This window comes from Mus pahari, chromosome 15 (assembly GCF_900095145.1).
Source record: "Mus pahari chromosome 15, PAHARI_EIJ_v1.1, whole genome shotgun sequence".
Lineage (NCBI taxonomy): Eukaryota > Metazoa > Chordata > Mammalia > Rodentia > Muridae > Mus > Mus pahari.
The window spans coordinates 59,709,468-59,734,165 of record NC_034604.1 but is presented as its reverse complement, the minus strand read 5'-3'; the positions used below and the strand labels follow the sequence as shown (position 1 = coordinate 59,734,165).

The window sequence follows — 24,698 nt, the reverse complement described above, 5'->3', positions numbered from 1 at the left end:
ATTATGAACATGCATGTTTGCATACACACGCGTGTTCTTTCTTTCTTTCTTTCTTTCTTTCTTTCTTCCTTTCTTCCTTTCTTCCTTCCTTCCTTCCTTCCTTCCTCCCTCCCTCCCTCTCTCTTTCTCCCTTTCTCTCTCTCTTTCACACACATACACACACACACACACACACACACACACAGTCAAGGGTGGTTAGAGGGCCTGAGTCATCCCTGGGATAGGAGGAGGCTCCTGGGAAGGGAGGAGACTCCTGGGGCAAATCACATGCACAAAGATGTGCAGGGAGATGAGAAAACCAGAAACATCTGGACATTCACAAGATGGAGCCTCAGCTTCAAAAAGGGCCAGGAGGCAGCAGACAGCTGGAGACCAGCTGCCTCACAAGGAACAACTACAAAGGCAGATTCTGAAGGGCAGCTCAGTTGAGTCATGGAGAAGCCACCATATGCAAAACGTAAATGCAAAATAGCTCTTCGGAGCCAGTTCAGAACAGGGCGTTTAGGGATCCTGCGCATGAGCTACAGGGAATACGCAAGGGGACACCTTCGCAACTCTGAACCATGTGGAGCCTACCCATCGAGAGGACACCACAGATCAAGGGACAGCAATCTTTGGGGAACAACGTTTAATTGAGAAAATAACTTAGAAACCACTTTTTATTCAAAATTAAAATCACTGCAGTTTTGTCCCATGTGCAAAGAGGATGAGGGAGAGCCAGGAAGGTGTGGCCTATCTCGGGGAGGTGTGGCCTATCTCGGGGAGGTGTGGCGTATCTTTTAGGTTGTGTCCTTTATTGAAATGAAGGTGTTCATTGACAGTGGGGGTCTCCTTTTAGTCACCAACTCATGAATATGTAAGACTGGGGGAAACAGACCTACAGGCAATCATTTTTATTGTGTGGAGTTAGCTGTGCAGCTGCCTGTACACAGTTGACTGTGGGTAGCCTGAGTTGCTATAGTGAGGAGCCCAAAGCAGAGCAAAACCATCAGAGCAGCAAACACGTGTTTCTGAGTGGCAGGCCAGAAATCTGTGCCGGTTAGGGTTCAGATACCCCTAGAACAGAGCTGGCCCTTCCCACGAGAAGTGCCTAGGCAGAACGGTCTCCAAGGACAGAAACAGTTAGAGGAAGAGGAAGAAAGACCAGATGGAAGTTCCAGAGGCCTCTGTAGGATTTGATGTTTTAAGTTCATTAGTTCTCTGGGTTCCAGAAATTTCTCTCCCTTGCAGGACCTCCTAGCTTCTCTTTCCATGCACATTTCTCTTTGCTCCTCAGGGCATGAACCCCTGTAGTCCATCAGTTCACTCGCAGCATCTGTTATAATGAGAAGCACTAACCTGTGCCCCATCTTTAGAAAGATGGCTTAGCAAAGGCGAGAGAAGGAGAGGCTGAGAAGTCCCGCTGCTTCTTTGGTGGTGGTGGTGGTGGTGGTGTTGTTTTGCTTTTCTTCTTTTAGTTTTTTGAGAATTTCATACAGTTTCATATATTCTGCACCTTGGCCAGTTGTGGTTCTTGATCACCATCTACTGCAAACAGAAGGTTCTCTGATAAGAGCTGAGAAATGCCCTAATCTATGGGCCTAATGATAAATCATTAGGAGATGGTACAACCCTATGTAACCGAATAATAGTAGGAAATTCTCTCCTAGGGGCTATGCTATCAGTTCTCGGCTTGATAATGGTGGTATCACTTTCCTCTTGTGGAGCAGGCCTCAAGTCCAATCAGAAAATGGTTCTCTCACTCTCTGGCCCACTCAGAGGCTCACACTTAGTAAGCTTTGATGTATAGCCCAGGACAGCTTGTCTAGGGATAGTACCGCCCACAGTGGGCTAGGCCCTCCTGCATCAGCTAATAATCTGGACCATCCCCCCACAAACAAACCAACAAACCAATGGGACCTGGACAATTCTACAACTGAGGCTTTAGTCTCAGACAAGTCTAGGCTGGGTCAAGCTGCCCGACAGTTAAAGCTAACTAGGACCCTTGAACTTCACATAATTCCTTAAGCAGACTTAGAAACATCCAACAGGACTGGGAAGATGGCCCAGCGGGTGACATGCATGCTGTACAAGTCTTAGGACCTGAGTTCAGAAAAAGCAGGTGTAGCAGCACACATCTGTAGCCCCAGAGCTAAGGGGCTGGAGACAAGCAGGTCCTGGGGCTCATCAAACCAAACAGTCTAAGCAACATAGCAAAGCTCAAGCTCGAAGTTCAGTAGAGGCCTTGTCTCAAAAACTGAGGTGGAGGGGCTGAAGAGTTAGCTTTGTACTAAGAGTTGGGCTTGGGTCCCAAGTCAGGACTCTTAGAACGACCTGTGATGGTATGGTATTCTCTTCTGGCCAGCTCAGGCACCTGCATGTACATGGTACATATACAAATACTCCATCACACACACACACACACACACACACACACACACACACACGTGTGTGTGAGCTCTTTTAAATAAAACAAGTTGGAGAACACTACAGTAAGACATCAGATACACACAGGTACACCCCCATCACATATCCACACATACATGCAAAATAATTATTTGTAAAAGGGATATTAATATTTTTAGTTTATGTTTATTGTATATGTGGGGGTGTTTTCCCTGCATGTATGTTTGTGCACCTGCATGTATGTTGTGCAATGTCCGAGGAGGCCAAGAAAGGGTGTTAGATCCCCTGGGAACTGGAGTTACAGATGGTAATGAGCTGTCGTATACTGTAACAAACTCTGGTCCCTCCGGAATAGTGACCAGTGCTCTTAACCAATGAGCCATCTCTCCAGCACCCTTCCAAAAAAAATTTTTGGGGGGATATTATAGGTGATGGTGTTCTGAAAAACAGAGATTGTAAACGATCTATGCCACAAGCCTGAGCTCTAGGCTAAACTTGATAAGACACCTGAACATTCTCAGACAAAGGCATTAGCAACAGATAGTGGCTGAAGTGCAAGGGCCTGGCATAGAACAGGTGGAAACGTGGCAGACCTCTTTCATTACATCATGTTCTGAGACACTTGGTTCCTCTGATGGTGGCACAAATGGGAAATGTCCTTGTCTTTTGCTCCTACAAACCATCTGCCGACTCTGCCCCCAAGCCTTACTGAGACAATAAGTTTAAAGAACCTGAGATGAGGGGTAGATTTTCTCCTGTCCCCGTCTGCCTCTTCCTTCACTACCACTGTTCATATACAGCACCTCTGTGTGTTTTGAATTAGATAAAATAGACTAGTGAAACATCACTGCTGGGTCTTTCATTTTCCCCAGAAAGTGTGGAAAATTACAAAATTACTTGACAGCATTTACTCTCAATTTTCAATTTACAGTCTCCACTGAACTCAGCACATATGTGCAGCAGGATTTGACTTGGTTTTATATTTTACAAAGAAGCGTCGTTATATACCTGTGTTCAGGGTGTCTTGGTGGAAATTTAGAAGAATCATTCATACAGATAGGTTTGAGACAGGACATGCACGCAGAAGGTCCCTGTCCTAACTCAACTGCTTGCCCATTGAGCCACCATTACCTCGAAACATTTTTGTCCCCTACCTCTGATGACTCTGTGACAGAGAGAACGGGGGAAGAAAGGGGCCCTGGAATCACCTGTCTGACAGCCATGATGCCACAGGAAGTTCCTTGCCTGGAAAGTTAGAGCAGGTGACCAGGGTTGGGTCAGAGCTCACTGACTGTGTGGTTTGAGACCCTCTCTGGGCCTGTCTTCCTCAGTGTCTGCAGGCACTGCTGATCTCCAGCTCCTGGACCCCTTTACCCTTGGAAAACTTTTCCAAATTTGCTGGGGTCCCCATAACAACGCAAGTCCTGCCTGCCATTTTTATTTCCTTGTCCTCTTTCTGTACAAGTTCTCAGACTTGAAAGCATGCCCAACTCTAACACCTTCTGTGGAGGGGCCATTTCTTACTGTATCTCAAGGGTGAGTGATTTCACATTTGAATGAGCAACTTGAGAATAAGCCATGCTTACGGCAAACAGAGCCCTCCAGACATGAGGCAGCTAAGCATTTCCATCTGCTTTGAGCAAATTAGTCAGCCCAGTATTTCATCGCTCTTTTTTTTTTAAATGAAGATAATGATTATTGAGTATAAACATATGACCAAAAATCACTTCTCCCTGACTGGTATATGTTTTGAGTTTGAGGGACAATCTTTAGGGAGAGATATTTCTTAAACTTTTCATTGTTCAATGTCTACAACGTTAGAGTCAGACAAATTTCAAATGGAAGTCCAGGGCCAGTGAGCTGCCGGTCATTGCTGCTTGATGGCATGAGATTGATTCCAGAGCCCATGTAAAGGTAGAAGAAGAGAAACAATTGCGCAAAGTTGTCCTCTGACCTCCACACACAAACCTTGGCACATGAGTACATTCACAAGCATGTATATGCAAAGACAGTATAGTAAATCTAAAAACTGAAATAATAATAGTCATTAATAATAACAATAACAATAATGTTAATGATAATGTGGAAGACTAGCATAGAAGGGGCATGGCCCCAGGGCAGCCTCCACCAATTTGAAAGATTGTATCCTGGATGTGTGATACAAGCCATCTGACATGACATAGCAATGTTTGGCCACTTTGATTTTTATCTTTGAAAACCCAGAACTGGAGCCAGTGGAGACACAAGGGAGTCTGTGTAGCGCCACGGGGAGACAATGGAGGAAATGTTGGCTCCGTCATGATTAGCTTACTAGTCTTTATTTTCCAACTGGTGTTTATTTTCTGATAAAGTTACCGTGACCCCCAAGTGTCAATCAATCCAGTTCAAAGACTCAGAACACCACCAGGTGTTTCAAATAACTTTCAAGCTCTGATAATACACAGATTAGCAAGTTCTTAACATGGGCAATGTTAAAACACGCTGACACTGTCCCTTACTGCCACCCCCAGGTGGATGGGTGCGAAGAGATTCCAAAAAGATTTCATAGACCCCTTAATGGTTGTGATGTATCAGGACTGAGTTCACGAAACAGCACAGTCAAGTTATTAAGCTAAAATGCTTTGTTCACTGTGGCACTTCCCACCTGAAGCACATTCTTGGGTTTTCCCTCAGTTTATTTGATAATGTTACCATAGTATCTAAGCCGGTACATTTCTAATGCTCTGAATGTTTAACCTGACTCTCATAAGAATTAGAGCTCTCTGCCCCCGTGTGGCTACTAGGTAGTACTACATCTTTGAAATCTGGGGAGTCAGCAAAATTGAGTTCAGGGCATGTTTAAGATATGCAGTAAGTTAAAAAGAGTGGCTTTCTTGGATCTGCCTGACCACATCTGGATATTCTTAGCACAAACTCCAATAACATCCTCCCTTTGTGCCTATCCTGCACCCCAAAGGGCCAGTTTGGTGGCCCTTTGATTGTGTGGTCTGCACACATCACTTACCTGTAAAAGAACGCTAAGGTTGTATCAGTTCTAACTTTTCATGGTCTATATAGCATCAGTCCAGAGCCAAGTGACAAAGTAGGTTTATCCTATCATGCTAATAAACAGTTGTTCAGCCACACCAACACTTGGAAAATTCAGCTGAGACTGTGAAAGCTAGGAATACGGATTTGGGCTTTTCACTCCTGTAGAAGAACCCTCAACTTGTGGCTTGGCCTTACACCAGAGTCAGATGTAAATCGTGAAGCAGAAATGTTCATTTATCTCCCATTCACAATACCTATGCCATACAGTGTGTGACTACAGAGGAGAGATGGGTGGAAGTAGTGGTTGGAGTAAATGGTCAACTGTCAACTTGGCACTGTGAGTCATCTGAGAAGAATCTCAATGAGGAATTATCTCAACTAATTTGGTCTATAGGCATACAGGGTTGGGGGGTGTATTGAGGGATATGTTGATTATGTTAACTGTTAACTGAAGACCCAACCTGAAAGTGGGCAGCATCATTCTCCAGGTTCGGGGCCTGGAGTGTATAAAAGAGGAGCAAGAGCTGCGTGTAAAATCATGCACTCATGTCTCTCTGCTCTCAACTGGGTATGACTAGTCGCTTCCATTTCCTGACACCTTGATTACCCCACAGTGACAGGCTGTGAGCTGGCATTGGGAGCAAAAATTAAGCCCTCTGTCCCCTATGTTGCTGATTGGCAGTGGAAGAGTGACTCAGAAAGACGGACGTCCCCATGCAGATGGTTGAGTTATAGTGTCTGTGAATTCTAAGCCAGCTTCAGATACACTCAGAGAATGGAGAACACCTACAAAAACAGTCAGCTTGGCTCTGGGTGGAGTGGATTTGTAGATGCTAGGACAGAGGAATGGTGCCCATCTCTCCCAACGGAGTGACACATCCAAGGGAATGACAACTCATGTCATCATCTTCAAGCTGTCTTCTCTCCTGCAAAGCCCTGTTTTCAGACTCAACCAGGCCATGGTCCTACCCCCTGAATACCGCACTGTCATAGAGGGAGAGGGGGAAAGCAGTATTGTGCAAGCTGCTGCCTGGGTGTGAACCCTGACCCCTGGAGAACAGTAAAATCATGCCAGAGTTATAGAGCCAGCATTCTAGAAAGCAATGACAAATGCACACACTTCTACCCATGGGGGATGCTAACAAAAAGGACCATAACACATGTTTTCACACATTCGGGATGTCAAAGAACAACTGGCTCCAAAGAGTAGAAGGGCCTCTCTCTCTCTCTCTCTCTCTCTCTCTCTCTCTCTCTCTCTCTCTCTCTCTCTCTCTCGGACCCTTCCCCTCTCCCCTGACCCTGGGTCATCTGACAGAGTCACTGTGAGAACCTGAGAACCATAAAACTGTCAACACCTACCCCACTGTACCTTCCACACTCAGCCTTTCTGTACCCCATGCCCAGGCACTGCCCTACCGGTGCCATCTCTCCAGGCATCTGGCCCCGACAGCCCCGAAGCTGAAGCTGAGCCTATCTCCTTTCCCAGGGCGTGAGGAGAAGTCCGAGAATGAGGTGAAAGCCGGGACCTGCTGCGCCACATGCAAAGAGTTCTCCCAGATGAAGCAGACCGTGCTGCAGCTGAAGCAGAAGGTACACTGAGCTCTGTAAGGGGTAGACCATGCAGGCAGGTCGGGGGTGAGAGGGTGAATGAGCCCACAGCTCATTATCTGAGCATTCATTGCTGTTGATGCCAACTAGATATGGATTCCGGGTGTTCCACCACTCCAGAGTCAAACACCTAAATGGCAACAGAACACACAGCAAAGACCTGAGGGGGGTAACCTGTAGCAGGCCTGGCAATGGGTGCATGAAAAGTTCTTGAAAGAGTAGAGCTAATATCGCCGTGACCTCTTATAGAAGGTATAGAAGTCCTGGGCAGACCTTTTGCAATGACATTTTATGTTTTATTCATTGAGAACTTTCTCTCTTGAAGCTTCTGCAAGCTGACATCATTGTGTGGGGCCTTTATTTTTTTCATGTAAACGTTGTGGTCTGGGAAATATGCCTCTGGGAAAGCTGTCTTCTGAGTGCCTCTTGTCACCAGGAGTGAGGAGCAACTCCCTTTCTTAAAGACTCCACCTGATGAGACGGGGACCAGGGTGCTGGTAATGTCATCCAGCTGTGCGGAGGGGCCTCATGATGGATCTAGTGGCCTGAATCCTTGGGCGACAGTCCTGAGCTGGTGTTTATTACACCTGAGGTCAGCGCACTTGCTGGCTCGTCGGCCACTCTGAAATGGGTCTTCAGCTGCCCAAACATAAACTCACCGCTTTGTTTGTTTAATCGTTCCCACTCAAGGCTCCCGGGAGATCAAAGGGGTGTGTATAATCTGTTTAACTTTGGCAGTCAGTTATTCTAAAGGGCAAAGGGGTAAACATGAGATGGTATCTCTTTTCCATGGCCAGAAAACTGGCAGCCACCGTAATGAGAACCCCAGCTACCAGCTAGTCCATCAAAACAACAGGCTCAGAGGGGAAGTAGCATTTCCAACCTCTGATGCATAGGCTGCGGAGGTCATGATCAACCTTAACAGAGGCCCATACGTACCTGTATAATATATAGTTGCATAATCATGAGTAAGAAACGTGGACCTAATCAGAAGTAGCTTGTGATGTAGTAGACAGGCAGGAAGCCTTGACTGTGTGCCAGTATAAACAAAGAGAAAGGAAGAAATATTTCCCATACAGCTAGCCCCAGGTGACACTTGAATTGATGTGAGCATTTTTAGAGGAAACTAGGAAGGTTTGTAGAAGCATTAAGCTCGTCTTTCATCGGGCTAGAGCACCAGGCTCGGAGGAGGCAGCTGATTATGGTCCCAAGACACAAAGCTGCCCTCACTTTCTTTCTCTGGAAGTGACCTATGATCTTCCATAAATCCTTTCCAGCTGGAGTGATTTTAAGTCACTCAGTATTACAAGTTGTTCCAGGCCAAGTTGGTTGCTGTATCTGGCCTTCTCCTAATCACCTTGCAATATTCTGTTATCTGTGCAAGCTGGGAAATATTAAGAAGTTTCTAACCCAGTTTTGGTTATTGAGTTTCCGGATAAACACACACATACATACATACATACACACACACACACACACACACACACACACACACACACACAGCCTTTATATTTGTAATAGGCCTCAAGCAGCACAAGAGATGGGCTGATACCTAGCCTTCATGCTATTAGAATCTACCTTCTTATTGATAATTCTGAGTTATTACTTACATGTTTCATTGAGGCTGCTCTTAACTTCAATTAACCAGCCCACCAGGCCACGTTTCCTTTACTCCTAACCTCTGGCAGCTTCTCCTTCTTATTCCTAACCTATAGCAACTTCCCTTCTACCCCAAGTCTGTGAAACCTAAACCACCACCCCATGTCTCTTCTACCCAGCTATTGTCTGTTGGCATCTTTATTTACCAATCAGAAATAACTTGGGGGCAAGGTCACTTAGCATTTATGTCTGGTTACCACAGAGACTCTCTTGACTCTGTGGCAACTAGTCTTGGGGGCCCAAAGTCAGCTTTAGAATACAAGCAGCATTAGGCCAACCCACTACACTCTCCATCACCCCAGTGCAGGGCTGTAGATGTGTGCTTCCTGCATTTACATGAGCACTGGGGATCAAGCTTAGGGCAAGCACTTTGCCCATCAAACCTTCTCTCTATTCTTGTTTCTTTTTTTTTCTTTCCTTTTCTTTCCTCTTCTTCTATTCTTCTAATTTTACTCTCCCCTCTCTTCTTCCTCTTCTCTTCTTTGAGACGGGTCTCATCAATACCCATGCTGGCCTTGAACTACCAATGTAGTAGAGGATGACCTTGAACTTCTGATCTTCTGACCTCTACCTCCCAAGTGCTGGTGTCACAGGTATGGGTCACCATACCCAGCTGGGGGCTAATACTCTTAAAAAGGGTACCTCCTGGAATATATAGCTTCCTGTGGTATGAGGAGCAGTCCTATATATAAATTCCCACTTAACTGTTACCGTAGCCTTGTAAGAAACTTGCTAATGTTCTCAGGGCTAAAGTGCATGGTCAAGATGTCAGACTTAAAATCCAGGCCTTTGCCTGAACCCTGCTGTAGGTCATCGTTTACTTTTAACATTCACTTGCCACTGCTGATACAATCTGCTCTTTTCATAGAACATGGGGCATCTCTTTGCCCAGATAAATGTTGTCCAAGAAGTAGATATGGGGTTAGGGTGCTGGAGAGCAGCCAACCTCCCAGTATGAGACAGGGTCTCTCACTGAACTTGTATGCACACATGTTGAACTCCACCACGAGTACACAGTAGGTAGAATTCTAGCCACAGAAAATGCCCCAGATCAAATCCCTGGGCTCTTCAAGGGATCAACTGGAAAAGAAAGGCCCATAAAACAGCCAACATATAGAATAGAAGGAACATGTCAGTTTTTAACTAGTAAGGTTTATGTAAACCACAGTGTTCAGATAAGGACTTCTGTGTAGGATTGTTTGTGTACTGCAGGAAATATTGTCCAAGTCAGGACAGCGATTACTTTTGAAGGGAGGGAGGGAAGAAGGGAGGGAGGGAGGNAAGAAGGGAGGGAGGGAGGGAGGGAGGGAGGGAGGGAGGATGGAGACTGGCACAGGACCCTAAGGGGGATCAGAGTGGCTGGGAGTTCTACATGTTGGCTTGAGGGTTCACTCTGTGCGCTTGCTTTAGCCATTTTCTAAGCTGCATGTGTTAGTTCTGTGAAGCTTCCTGTTGGAAGCTTGTATGGTCCATTCAGACCTTTTCTGAGTCAGGAAAGAGATCTGGTGAGAAAGGGAAGGGATCTTGGGGGCAGATAGAGTACCTTCCTTCAGCTTTCAGTTGAGCCCTGAGAAAAAAATGAGGGCCACACAGCCTGTTGGTTTCTCTTTTGAAATTTTACTCTCATGACTAAAGTGACTGCTAGGAGTGAGATAGCGACAGAGGACCAGGGGAGAAAGACCCCAAAGAGAGATGCATAGCCCTTCAGTAAGCTTGCTCAGCAGCTCTTGAACCACAAGTGTGCTCAGCCTCCAAAGGCCACTATATAGAGAGCAGGGGATCTTGACCCTCTTAAACCAGCAACCCACAGTTAACCCCTAAAGAGCAATTGAGATAATGTTGCAAGTGTTTGCTGAGCACTCACAGTGCTCTGCAGAAGCCTGAACAATAGGGAAATGCAATCAGAATGGAATAAAGTCCTGCCTCGAATAAATATACATCTTACAGAGAAGTCAACTCAATGGTGTGACTTCATGGTGACTGAAGAGAGTGAAGGGGGATAGCACCTGCTAAATATACTTTCCATGGTGTCTTATTACTGCTCATAAGAGGCTTACAGCAAAGCCTGCTAGCTGGCAAAACTCTGTATTGGGCAAGCTCTAGATCCACAAAGCATGGGCTGAATATTAACAGTGAGCATTCCATATTCAACGTCTAGCTAGCTTGTGCCAACAGCTCTCTGAGATGATTGCTTTAACAAATAGCAAATCTGATCTGAGAGAACGGTGATTAGAAGTCTATTGATTGCCACTCAGTAGCAGTACAGGGCCTACTCATATTGCTATAGTGTTCCCCCCAAAAAAAACCAACAGCACACAAGTATGATATTCCCTAATATTTCTTGGAGAACATGGCTACTTGCTACCTTTCCTTCCAACTTACCATAGGAGTATGGGATCTACAGGCAACTCGAACACTAGGGTTGTATTCACTGGCTCGTCGTATAACTTGAATGCAACATGAACACCGGAGCTAGCCAAGATGAAGAAGCCACAGGAACAGTGCTAAAACCCAACCGTGGTAGATTCCCCACCCCAAGCCAGATTATGGTCATTTGAATAAGAAGATGTGATCATCTAGCAACGCATACCACATTTCATAGACATGGAAGTGAAAACTAGAAAGGTTAGGAGACTTAACCTGAAGGTACTGCTTTGTCCTGTGCAGGCAGAACCTTCCTCACTGGGCAGGAGCAGGGACTGGACTCTGGGCCCAGATGTCCATTTTCCTGTACAGCAGACCTCTTAGACAAATGTTACCATCTCATTTATAGATGAGATCCAGGCCTTACAGATGGACCTTAGCAAGGTTGAGATTTCAGTGCTCCCCTACCCCAAAGCCAGAGGCCTCACACCTGCATTTACATCTCAGTGTCCCAACTAGGGGCGAATGGTAACAATGGAGCAGGATTCAGTGGTCGGAGTTGACGCATGGCCCCCGAGAGTGGAATTACTTTTGTTCCTCCATCATATGACACCTGTTCCATATTCTCATTTTTAAGTCATAGCTGTCTACAAGATACCAGCAGCACATATAATGAATATATGTTTGATTTATAAAGTCGTTACTTGAAAAACTCAAAGTATGAAGCTAGCATGTTTGATCAGTCATGGTAACTGTATTCTATGGATGTTCCTGCAACTCTGAATTTATCTGGTTTCAAATTCTGACTCCCTAGGCTCCTCATGCAAGAAGTTTGCCCTGGACAGTTCCTTGGCTAGAAAGGATCTCTCTGGCCCCTTTGCACTCTGACTAGCTACAGTTAAGAACAAAACCATGAGTAGGCTTTGCAGCCTCTACAGATGACTCAAACACAGACTTCCACATGAGGCCACCATGACTTACTGACCCAAGTCTGCCTTGTCTTTATAGATTGCGCTGCTCCCCAACAACGCTGCTGAACTGGGCAAATATGTCAATGGTGACAAGGTGCTGGCCTCAAACGCCTACCTTCCAGGACCCCCTGGCCTGCCTGGGGGACAGGGCCCACCTGGTGAGTATGAAGAAGAGCCTGGGAAGCTGGTGGCATTTCTGCCCTTTTCACCAACTAGACCGGAGGCTGGCTGAGTGAGGGTTCACACTCAGTGAGGCTGGATGGTGCTCTCCAGCTTCTGTGAAACTGGATATGCAGGGCAACATGTCCGTCCAAGGAAAGACCATGAGGAGTTGGATACTGTAGCTTAGGAAGAAAGGGTAAAGTTTCTAGGGTGGGATAAGATTCCTAACGATCATTTTTAAAGCTGAGCATGGTACTACATACCTGAAATCCCGGTACTCAGGGAGTCAGTAGAAGGAGGATCATGAGTTAGAGGCTAGCCTGGGCTACATGTGAAATCCTATCTCAGAAACCAATGAAAAGCACCATGAAGACTGTTAGTTAAGTTCACCCTAGAAAAACTTTAATGTAGAATAATAGACTCATGAAGTCACTCACTTCTTGTGAGTCGCAGCCAGTGGTATCACCACTTTCTTTGGCTCTTTCTCTACCTTCTCTTACTACTTAACACATTTTCAACTCTGCTCTTACTTCTACTATTCGTGGGTGGGATTTGTTGTTGAGGTATAGATCATATAATGAGGTAGGCCATTCCATGGTTGAGTTTGAGTTTTGACAAGTATAGGCTCCCCTGGAACTTAAACTCCACATCAACCTCGTAATACAAGAAGTTTCCACCATGTAGGAAGTTCCCATGAGACATATGCCACCAGTGTTCTCCCCACACCAGCTGTCGGTATCCACCAAAAGTTTTCCTTTACCAAGGCTTTCCTGTCCTAGGTCTGTATACCAGAGGACACTGCTGTCTGTACCACTGGCTTTGTTTTCAATCAGTATATAGTTTTAGGGATTCATCATTACTTAATTAGAAGATATCAAATGTCCTGTCCTTTCCCCAAGAAAGATACAATGTTAAGAGATATGGAACATAGCTGCAAAGAGTGGGCAAGGAGTGAACGAGATTGGTAGGAGGCAGGAGGCAGGAGGCATCAGCTATGTGGCAAGAGGCAAATATGCCAAAGCTGGAAGCCTAGCAGTCTTTTAGTGCCTCCTGTGTATGAAGTACTGTGCCATGTAGAATGTGCAGGTATCTAAATTTGTATCTAATACAACCATTGCATATTGGAGTTTTGTTCAGATTAGGAGATAAAAGACTAAGGTCCAAATTGCTCAAGTAAATTGTCAGGGATTCAAATGTAGGTCCCCCTGGTAATAAAACTTCTACTTCGCCGGGCAGTGGTGGCGCACGCCTTTAATCCCAGCACTCGGGAGGCAGAGGCAGGTGGATTTCTGAGTTCGAGGCCATCCTGGTCTACAAAGTGAGTTCCAGGACAGCCAGGGCTATGCAGAGAAACCCTGTCTCGAAAAACCAAGAAAAACCAAAAAAAAAAAACAAAAAAAACAAAAAACAAAAAAACAAAAAACTTCTACTTCTGGTGTGTGCGAGTACCTGTGCACACATGCATTGCTCTCTGTGTGTGCACGCATTCTCAGTGTGTGTACATGAAGAACAAAGGTCAACATCTTGATGTCTTTCTGTATCACTGTCTGCATTTCACAGTTCAGATAGACTGGCTGAGCAGTAAGCCATTAGGACCTTCCTAGATTGACCCCCACTCACCCCCTGGGACTCAGTTTATAGACATGCACCACCACAGCAAACTTTTACATGGGGATTATCCATCTGAACATGGGCCTTCATTCCTGTGCAGAGAGTGCTTCATCCACTGAGCCATCTCCCCAAGCCCTAAGCCTCGTGCCCTTAAGCACTCTCTAGAAAACATGACATACTCCTGTGATCCAGGAGCAGAGGAAAAGAGCAGGACATGCTTAAGGGGGTAAAGCAAGTGCATCACCGACGGAGTCGGCTGGTTGGGGAACTAGGGATCTACTGTGGGAAGATTCTCCCTTGAGCAAATGGGTGACTGAGGCTATGATAAAGAGAGAAAGGTGACGTCACTTTTAATTGTGCTGAGTTTAAAATCCCACAGGCGCATTAATATAAATACCACAAGGCAAAGAGCAGAGTTAAGAGAAAAAAATCTCCAGTGATTCCTAGACTCTGTAGTGTGGGTGGGTGAATCCTAATATGATGTTCTTAATTACAGGCTCACCAGGACCCAAAGGGAGCCCTGGATTCCCCGGTATGCCAGGTCCTCCCGGACAGCCAGGCCCACGGGGCTCAATGGGACCTATGGGACCTTCCCCTGACCTGTCTCACATTAAGCAAGGCCGGAGGGGCCCCGTGGTCAGTATTTTCTCTGAGATCTGTGTAATATTGGGGGGGGAACTGTGTTCTTGTCCCTTTTTTTTTTTTTTTCAATTAAATCATCATATGCTTGCATCTTCTAGGGCCCACCAGGAGCACCTGGAAGACATGGCTCCAAGGTAAGTCTTATAAATGGGCTGTTTCTACCCACTGTGGCATCCGATGAGGCTCAACAAACGGTATTTCCCTTCCCCATGTTGCATGTAGCAAAGTTGAAATGCACATACACAGGTTGACAGTGGCAAACCTGGCCAACCCCCACATTCTCTAATACTTGAGAGTCCTCAACCTTTGGAGCACATGTAACACTGTTGAGGGGAAGGGATTTTGAGCTGGCTGCTGTGGCTTAAGTCTCTGGGTACTGGTGGTCACACTGGTGCTTCTCAGTAGTCTACGTTTTTTAGAATGGCCTCGCTTGTTTGAGTGGAGAACGACGCACAACTCCATTCTACACAAGTGGTGGCTTCCCCGTTCAAAGCTGACTGCTGCTTGGTTTACTGTGAAAGCCTGGTGTTCTCCACATTGCCTAGAAAAACAAGAGTCCTAATCAGATCCGGTTTGAAGATATATAGCTTCGTGAGGACCCGGCAGCTGAGCCACTCCACCCAATCTTGCTGGTTCCAACAAAAGGTCCCCTGAGCCCAGCTTCGACTCCAAATTTATTTCTTATACAAACTGCTTACTTCCTGAAGGTGCATGGTTGTGGGTGGTGTCTAACCAGAAACGGTGGTGCTTACATCTGCATGCTCCAGAATGCTAACCCTTCCCCTTTGGTTTTAGGGGGAGAGAGGAGCACCCGGACCCCCAGGGTCTCCGGTAAGTTACATTGTCTGTCCTGCTTAGCCAGTGGGTGTGGCTCTCAGGGGTGTAGCACTCATGAAATGGTAGAGTGTGGCTGGTGAGATGGCTCAGTGGGTAAAGGCACTTGTCATCATGGCTAATGACCTAAATTTAAATTCCAAATGGTGAAAAGAGAAAACTGACTCCCACAGATTGTCCTCTGACCTCCATAGTAGTGCTATCTTTGTCCCCAAACCAATAATGGTGATGATGATGATGATGATGATGATGATGATGATGATGGTGATGATGATGATAATGATGATGATGATGATGATAATGTTTAAACACATTTTAAGAATATATTTGTGGGTCTTGGTGACAGAAGCCTACCCCCTCCTGTTCTGTCTCTCAAGCAGTCAGGTCAATGGTTAGAAGGAAACTCAGGAGATGCAGTTTGGAATTTTAAAATTCATTTTCTGCTATTACTTTTTCCTTTATCTTGGATACTCTTTATGTGGGATCTCTCCTCTGAAGTCCACTAGGTCAGGAATTCATTTTCAAATGCATCGAAAGATGTTTGAAAGAAGGGCTGAGGAGATGGCTTAGTCAGGATACTGCATGACATGCAGACAAGGGGAGCCGAATTCAGTCCCCCAGAGCCCATGTGAAAAAGTCAGTGCTGGCAGAGTGCATTTGTAATCCCAGCTCTGAGCAGGCAAAAATAGATGACTCCCTGGGGAATAGAATCAGCATTTCCAGGACAGTAACATAGACCCTTTCTTTTTACAATGCCTGAGGAATGTCAACCAAGGTTGGCTTCTGGCCCCCATACACACACACACACACACACACACACACACACACACACACACACACACACACAGTGACTTAGCTACTTTTTTTTTTATTGCTGTGCTAAAACACCATGGTGAAAGCAATTTATAAAAGAAAACATTTAATTGGCTTACAGTTTCAGAAGTCTGTGACTGTCGTGGCAGGGAGCGTGGCAGCGGGCAGCGGGCAGCAGGCAGCGGGCAGCCAGCGTGGTACTGAAGAAGTAGCTGAAAACTTACATCTTGACTCACAAGCATGAGGTAGAGAGCTAATTAGGAATAGTATAGCTTTGGAAACCTCCAAGTCTGCGCCCAATGACACACCTGCCGCCTCTTAATTCTTCCCAGATAGCCCAACTGATCAAATGAATGACTCTATTAGGATCATTCACATTTAAAGCACCATTTAACATTCTACTCCCTAAACCCCATGGGCTTGTGGTCATGTCATAATGCAAAAAGTTTGTACAACTTCAAAAGTTGTATGGAACATACGGAAGACCTTGAAGTCTTCCACAGTCTCAACACAATTTAAAAATTCAAAGTCTTGTGAGACAATCGTTTATTAGTAACCCCCTGTAAAACAAACAAACAAAAAGCAAATTACCCATTTTCAGCACACAAAAGGAGGAATGGAGGCCTGGTGAGGAAATACTGGATCAAAGCAGGATGGAAACTGCAAATCCTGGAGCTCCACCTCTGATGTCAAAGGCTTAGATGACTCTGCCCTTCCAGTTTTGTTGACTATAGCTACTCTCTCAGTCCCTACCAGGTCTCCCTGGCAGACAGACATTCCACAGCTTTGGTACCTCTAACATCCTGTAGTTTCTAACATAACCTAGGCTTCATTTTCATAGCAGGGATCTCCCGGGACCTCCATGCAGGGACTCCCCAGCCTGACATTTGGCCTCCTCAGCAGCTCTCCTTAACTGTGAGGAAGATTCCACAATCCCTTTGTTCCTGTATCCTTCCTAAATCTAAAAACCAGAATCACATGGCTAAAGCTGCCGAGTTTTGTGGACTGCTTGAGATGGGGCCCTCCCTGTCCCCCTCCAACCCTGCATTGCATTGAGTTGTGTTTTGTTGTTGCTCTTTAAGAGTAGCTAGTTCTTTAGGTCTTTTCCTTTCACAAGTTGCAGAATTAGCTGGGTGGAGTCTTGGCCCTGGGGTCACCACTCCCTTTATTCCATTTTGTATCAGGACTCTCCTTATCTCTTTCTTCATAAGCTTGGGTTTCAACATTAAATTTTCTGATATTCCTTTTCTTTCCAAACTGTATGTTTTACATTTCTTTTTTGCCCTGCTTGCTCATTTTCACTGTAGAAACTTACACAAGAATGATTACTAACAACCACACAACAGAGTCAATATTGGGCTGTCTTGAAATCTCCTCTACCAAAGAAATTAATCCATTGTTTGCAATTTTGCCTCAGGCAAATATGTTAAGACGAAGGCAGAAAGCAGCCACACTTTGCTAAAATACCACAAGAATGGCCTCTAGTCCAGGTGCTAATATAATTCTTCTCTTACCTTTCTTAAACTGTCTTCCAAGCTCCTACTAAGACTGGCCCTTTAAGCTCTGCTTATAGAATTCAACAACTTTCGTATTCCAAAGTCCCCAAATGTTCCCATATTCCTCCAAAAACCACTACATTTAGGCCTTTCACAGAAATAGTCCACCCGGTGGTGCCAGTTTCTGATTTAATTTCTTTTTTATTACTAAAGTACCATGACCAAAAAAACTTATAAAAGAAAGCATTTAATTGGCTTACAGTTTTAGAGGGTTGGAAGCCATGGCCAGTAGGCAGGCAGCAGGCAGGCAGGCATAGCACTGAAGCAGTAGCTGAGAGCTTACATTTGACCCACAAGCACAAGGCAGAGAGCTATCTGGGAATAGTGTGGACTTTTGAAACCTCAAAGCCTGCCCCCCCTCCACTAATACCGCATCACACCTCCTAATCCTTCCCAAACAGTTCTACCAACTGAGGATCAAGTATTCAAACATATGAGACTATTAGTGACATTTTCATTGAAACCAACACACACACACACACACACACACACACACACCATAATATATTGTCAAATGACCACTGGCTCCAATAAAAGCAAAAAAATCTCTCTGAGATTAAGAAGACATTTGCTGTATATATGTACAATATCTGGGAGATTAAAAAAGAGCAGAAATATTAGAAAATGCAAGCAAGTCTGCTACTTCTAGAAAAGTAAATGTGTGTTCTAAGGAAGGACCAAGAGGCCTGGGTTGCCACCTCACCCCTTGCTAATACCTATCAGCTTTCTAACTCCAGGCTTTTACCTGGAGCATCTGTTGGCATTTGTTCCTTATCTACACAGTGGTCTACGATTTACCATAACCCCCCTGTATGTGCATGATGAGGGTCAGATGGCATCAGAATGCTACATCTCAGTGTGTGATGGAGTCTCTTGCAGCTTCTAAGATAGAAGCTACAGAGTAGCATCCATCTTGGATGTTGGTGATGATTTTACCTTTAAAATGCTCATGGACTCAGAACATGTATGCTTAAATGCCTTTAGTTTTTTCCTGTGGGCCATGCTCCACAGCACTACAAGAATATTAAAGCTTACTGAACATTATGCATGATAAAGAATGTCTAATAATAGAATTTGGAAAGTTTGACTTGGATCTTTCTAGACAATAAGGGTAAACAAAAAGGAACAACACACTTTCCATTTTATTTAATTCTTCATTTTATAAACATATTAATAATTTCATTTTTAAAGAAAAACAGAAAACATTATAACTATTAGTTCTCTCTAAGCCCTTTGCATCCCATTTAAATGTCCACTTATGAGCTCAGTGGGAACCTACAGTGTTGAGTCTGCATTTTACAGGTGGGAAAAGCTTACACATAGAAATCAGGTCATTTGCCATGGTCACACAGCATGGAAGAGGTTGGTTCAACTCCAGCAGGACCTCAACCTCTTGACCACTGCTCTGACTTCCAAGTTTCTATGGAAACTCCCCCTAAGAAAGGAGAGGTAACTGTGTCACCAGTGTCATTTGTGAGAAGGCCCCCGGCTGCTCATACAGTCCTTAAGTCTATTTAGGCTATGGAACTGGTTAGAAAGTACTCACTCACAAACAGGACCTGTGGGTGGTGGAACTAGGTTGGCTACTGCAGCTGCAGTGAGTAGCTTCACAGCTTCCGGGTGGGATGCTGCAGCTACTTCCGGCTGGACTCGGTAGCTGTGGAGAGTAACTTTACAGCTTCCGGCTGGATGTTGCTGCAGCTGCGGTGAGTGACTTCATAGCTCTGATTCCTCTCGTGTGCGCAGGGACCCCCGGGTTCTTTCGACTTCCTGCTGCTTGTGCTGGCGGACATTCGAAATGACATCGCAGAGCTGCAGGAGAAGGTGTTTGGACACCGGACTCACTCTTCCGCGGAGGACTTCCCCCTACCTCAGGAATTCTCCAGCTACCCAGAGACGCTGGACTTTGGCTCTGGGGATGACTACTCCAGAAGAACTGAAGCAAGGGACCCCGAGGCCCCAAGAAACTTTTATCCATAGCGCATCCCATATCTTCACACCACCAGAAGAGAAGCATGCCTTTGGCCTTCCCCTTTCTCTGTTTCCAAACCCTGTTTTCCAAGTTTCCTGTGCATCACACTAGCAACGGATGCGATGGGCTAACGTGCTGTTCTTGAAGAGCCAATGGGTGGTTGGCATCAGGGCTTTCTTCGACATCCTAGTTTTTCAAGAGCTTTTCTGTTTCTGAGTTCATCGTTCCCACAGAATCTTCGGTTTTGGCAGAGTGCAAAAGAGGGAGAAATGGCAACATGGGTTCTTAGGAGTGTAAGGTTCCTTCTGAAAAGAAAATAATGTTCAAATACTTGACTATTCATTCTCTACTGTCAGGAGTAAGGCTTTTCAGTGGTGGGGGGTGGAGGGGTGTGGAAGAGCAACCATGGAGAATGGCATTGGTAGAAAATGACTTTCCTTATCAATGTCCCAGATTTCAAATTCTGCATCCTGTTTTCCAACTTGATGGGGTTTTTTTGTTTTGTCTTGTTTTGGGGTTTTTGTTTGTTTGTTTGTTTGTTTTTAAATTTGGTTACAGAAACAAGAGACTGGAAAGAATGTGTTCGGAGAAATAGAGAATTAGCCTTATATTTCCTGTCACATAGGTTGCCACAATTTAGAATTCAGATATAACAGTCATTGATTTGTGCAAATCCTACATGGAGGAGGGGATTTGTGTATAAGGGCTTGATCATGTTTTCCAGGGGCCTTGGGGTAAGGAAACACTCTGTGCATACTAGAACAGAGGGCTCCTGGAGGCCAGGACAACTGAAGACTATTTGGTTAAAAACGGTGTCCTGCTCCATACATGTTGATGATTTGTGAAATAAGATGGCTGACATTTAAGAAGAAGTACAAGATGCCCTGTCACTGACAGGGTGGCCAGACGTGTTAGCAAGGCCTGATCCAGGCTGAATCAAGGCTGGAGGGAAGTTGCTGGCCTGGAATCTTGGCCAAGGATGGCAGGGGGACATTGAGAAGTGCTTCGCTAAAAGTAGATCACCGGAGGCAGATGAATCAGCTCTTAAGAGATTTGAAGTCCTCACCAGGGCCAGCCAAGCTTACCAGCACACTTGGAATAGCATACAGATGAGAGGTCTTTGAGATAGAGAAAGAGGAGTTTTTGATAAATTGGAATAATTTTCCACTATTTCCCCTTGATTTTGGTTAAAATCCCTGTTGTTCTAGATCTCCTTGACTTTTTGTCCTGGGCCACATGGAGATGGCTTGGAGGTCAGCACATTTCCCAATGTCTCCCTGAGTCCCTTCTTGGGGTACGTCAAGATCCCCAGGGAATCATGTTCCCAGAAAGGAGCAAGAAGCCAGCAGGTTCCTTCTTGGTGCCTCTGGGTTCTTGTTTCAGGGATCGGCTCCCGGGCTCCTGTGGAACACTTTCTCCTTGGGTGTGCAGCAGGCTCCATGACCTTGCTCACATGGTCGCCCACACCAGGGTCTCGGTTTGCTATCCTGCAGTGCCCCCTTATATTTCTAAGAAGTTTGCGGTTGCATTTATCTTTTCCCTATATCACTTAAGCCTCCATTGTCTTCCCACACCTACTGTGACAACTTGTTGGAAGGAAACTGCTATTGGTTTGCATGACATTGCATCCACCATCCACTCTTCTTTCTGAGCAATGAGGAGGGGCTCTGTCTACAGAGCCAGCCAGAGCCTAGTGGTCTTTCACCTCCCCTCCCCCAGTTCCCTACCCTCCTGGTTCTCTTCCCTTTCTTTTCTCTCTTCTTCTCCTCCTCTTTTGCTCCCTTTCTCCTCCCTTTCCTCTATCCCTATCCTTGCTTCCCTGCCTTTCCATCTCTCCCTTCAATTCTCTTGCTTGCTTCCTCCCTCCCTCCCTCTCTACTTCTCTCCCATCTTTCTCCCTTTCCACTCCCTCCCTTCCTTCCTACCTACCTACTTACTTCCTTCTCTTTTTTCTCCCTCAGTTCCCTCTCTCTGCTCCCTCCCTCCTTCCCTCTGTGCTTGCCTGCCTATCTTCCTATCCACTTAGAAAGGCAGGATTCCCACACACTCCCACCCAAATCCCCAGTGGCTGTCCACCAGTGGTCCATGATGAAGGCAAACTCACACTTGCATTGCTTGCTTGCTGTCTCTCCCTCCTAACCCCCTTCAGTCTCTCCTGAACCTGAGCATCACCACAGATGGCCTTGCCAACTGTGGCTTCCTGAAGAGATGGCTGCAACCACAGTCAAGTGCCACATGGAATCTATTTAGTGCTTGCCTGCTTATAGAACCCATCATTTAAAGGATGTGGATGGATGAATTCTCAAAACTATGCACAGGCTCTGTGAGCAATGATTATGTCCATCTTTTTTTATGAGGAATTTTATAACTACTTTTTATGTCTACTTTTTTTAGACAGTGAAATGTATGTAGAAATATAATCTTTATTGCCAAATGCTGGTAAAACACAAGCACACTCCATGTTTGGCTGGAGGCCAGGATAATGTTCTGAAAGAATGAAGAGAAAGTCATAATATCTGGGATTCATGAGTCTGTCTAGATAATTATCTCCAGGAAAACATAATAGCCTATATTTTGTAATCACAATATGCCATGTCAATTTAGATAATCATTACTCCTCAGATTTTCAAAACTTGGACTACTAACTAACTACAAGACCAAAGCATGTCCTCTACTTGTCCAAATTATGGATTTTTAGTGATAAGGCATTATTGCTCACATATCTTTTAGTTGTAGAGAGAAAAAAAATCAAAGCTTTTCTGTCTAAACAAACTTCTGCTCAAAATACCATAGGAAGGCCTTTGGGAGGAAGGATAGTTCAGAACAGATTTACCGAGACACTTCATATCTCACGGGGAAAATGATTTAGTTTTTTTATACCTTCAACCCTTTAGTAGAAATGGTCAACTTTTCTAATATTTCCACTGGTTAAGACTTGGTTATGAATTGCCTCTGTGTTTATAAAGCTATGAGAATAAAAATTCACTGAAAATAATATAAAGGAGACTTTCATTTTAGTTCAGGAAAATTAAATTTTCCAATTCCAGAAGGAAAAATAATCAACTTTCCTGTGCCAGATAAGTGTTAGGAGCCAGGTGTGGTGGTGGACACCTGTAATCCCAATACCTAAGAAGCAGAGATAGGCAGATAGGGAGTTCAAGGTCAGCCTCAACTACATAACAAGGGTAAGGCCAGCCTGGGCTATCTGAGAGTCTATCTCCAAATAATAATTATGATGATAATAATGTGATGATAATAAATGATAATAATGAATAGAGGACTAAAGAGATGGCTCAGAGGTTAAGAATTCTTGCTGCTCTTACAGAGATGCAGAGCTCAGTTTCCAGCTCCTACACAGGCAGCTCACAAACACCTGTAAGCACAGGTCCAGGTGATCTGGTGCCCTCTTCTGGCTTCCATAGTACCTGCACTCACATGCACATGCACATAGATATACAAACACATAATTACAAATAAAGTCTTTTTTAAAGGAGTGGGTACAAAGAGGATGCTGCCTTTTCTTGCTTTCTATGTTACTTTCCAATACTTGCTACAGAATTAACTAAAGTCATATTGCTGTGTGGAGTCAGTCCATTGTCCAACAGGAAAATTATAAGTGCCCAATGATCTTGGAAGAAGTTTTGGCCCATCAAAGGCCAGGTGCAGAGCACCCTGGTAGACCCAGGTAAGTCATGTTCCCTTTCCAAGGTTCTGAACATCCTTGGCCTTGGAAGTACCACTATCGGGCACGTTGGCACAGAACTTCTTCATGACCATCCATCAAACTTTACCTTGAGGTCTCAGGAAGCAACCCCCTATCTTATTGTGAGCATCATTTTCCTCCTCTTCCAGACTCAAAGAGACAGCCTCAGGAGCCTCCTTCTGCAAGCTTATCTTCCAGACAACTGTTCTAAAAGGGAAAGCTATTGGCTGGAATCTGAGCCAAGCAACTAGTACAATAGAGGCTTCTATTCTATTCAGGGAAATACATGGGTCATTTCCAGACACAGTAATCATGTATGTTTCACAACATGTCAAAAATAATTTTCTATTTGGATTTTTTAAAGGGCTGTCTTTGTTAAAGCTTCATATACTCTTCCTACAAATGTTATCATCATAGGAAAAACCATGAAAAAGGACATATGGGCTATCCATTCCTCAGGGAGCTCAGCGTGTTTTGTCCGGTTCCCAGAGCTTGATCCCTGAGTGGTTCTTGAGTCTGTTTTTATTTCTCAGTAACTGGTCATATACTTCAGTATCTCTGTCCATTATTTATATCAGATCTTATAAGAGTCAAACTGATATCCCAACAGTCATGGATGTAATACTATGAAGTGCATTTGTATGACTGTATATGCTTAATAACAAAGTTATTTTTCTTATGTGGTTCTCCTGTGTTTTGTCCTGGCACTACTGTAACACGAGTCATCCTCTGGCCAACTGAATATGGTAGATCCATTACTTTTCTCACTGCATGCCAGAATACCTGACATAAGGAACTTAGGAGGTTTTTCCCCCTGTAGGGTTTGAGGAATACTTCATCATGGTGGGAAATCACAGCTGCAGGCACCACAGTGGCTGATGACACTGCATCTGTAGTCAGGAAGCAGACATTCCTGCTTCCTTGTTGATTGTTGGCCTCTCAGAGAATGAAGTACCTGTCCATCTTCCTCCTTCCTAGATAAAGGGGCCCTGGGATGGTTGAGGAGATGGCTTAGTTGGTAAAATGTTTGCCATACAAACATAAGAACTCAAGCTCAGATTCCCAGCATCCATATAAAAAGCCAGGTGCTGCAGCATGCATCTGTTAACCTCAGCCCTGGGGAGGTGGGGACAAGAAAATCCTTGAGAGCTTGCTTCCAGTTCAGTGAGAGACCTTATTTCAAAAAATAATGTGAAAACGGTTGAGGAAGACATCCTCTATTGACATTTAGCCTCCAATTGGACACATAAATACAAACACAAGAGTACATACATTGATATTTACATACACACACACACACATAAGAACTTTTTTTCCTCTCTGGGTGGCATATGCCACAACCCCAAGTATACAGGAAGAGTTGAACAAATTAGATTTAACTAACATTT

At 44.8% G+C, this 24,698-nt stretch overlaps 1 protein-coding gene across 1 annotated transcript in view; it reads left to right on the top strand.

Moving 5' to 3' along the window:
• Ccbe1 (collagen and calcium binding EGF domains 1) overlaps positions 1 to 23,989 on the top strand; it is a 238,075-nt gene extending 214,086 nt beyond the window's left edge. The window contains exons 6-11 of the mRNA XM_021214886.2: positions 6,902 to 7,005; positions 12,055 to 12,175; positions 14,287 to 14,426; positions 14,531 to 14,566; positions 15,228 to 15,263; positions 19,382 to 23,989. Of these exons, the coding sequence (XP_021070545.1) occupies positions 6,902 to 7,005; positions 12,055 to 12,175; positions 14,287 to 14,426; positions 14,531 to 14,566; positions 15,228 to 15,263; positions 19,382 to 19,615 (671 nt within the window). The 3' untranslated portion in view covers positions 19,616 to 23,989. The remainder of the gene's footprint in view (positions 1 to 6,901; positions 7,006 to 12,054; positions 12,176 to 14,286; positions 14,427 to 14,530; positions 14,567 to 15,227; positions 15,264 to 19,381) is intronic.
• Positions 23,990 to 24,698: the final 709 nt, after the last annotated feature.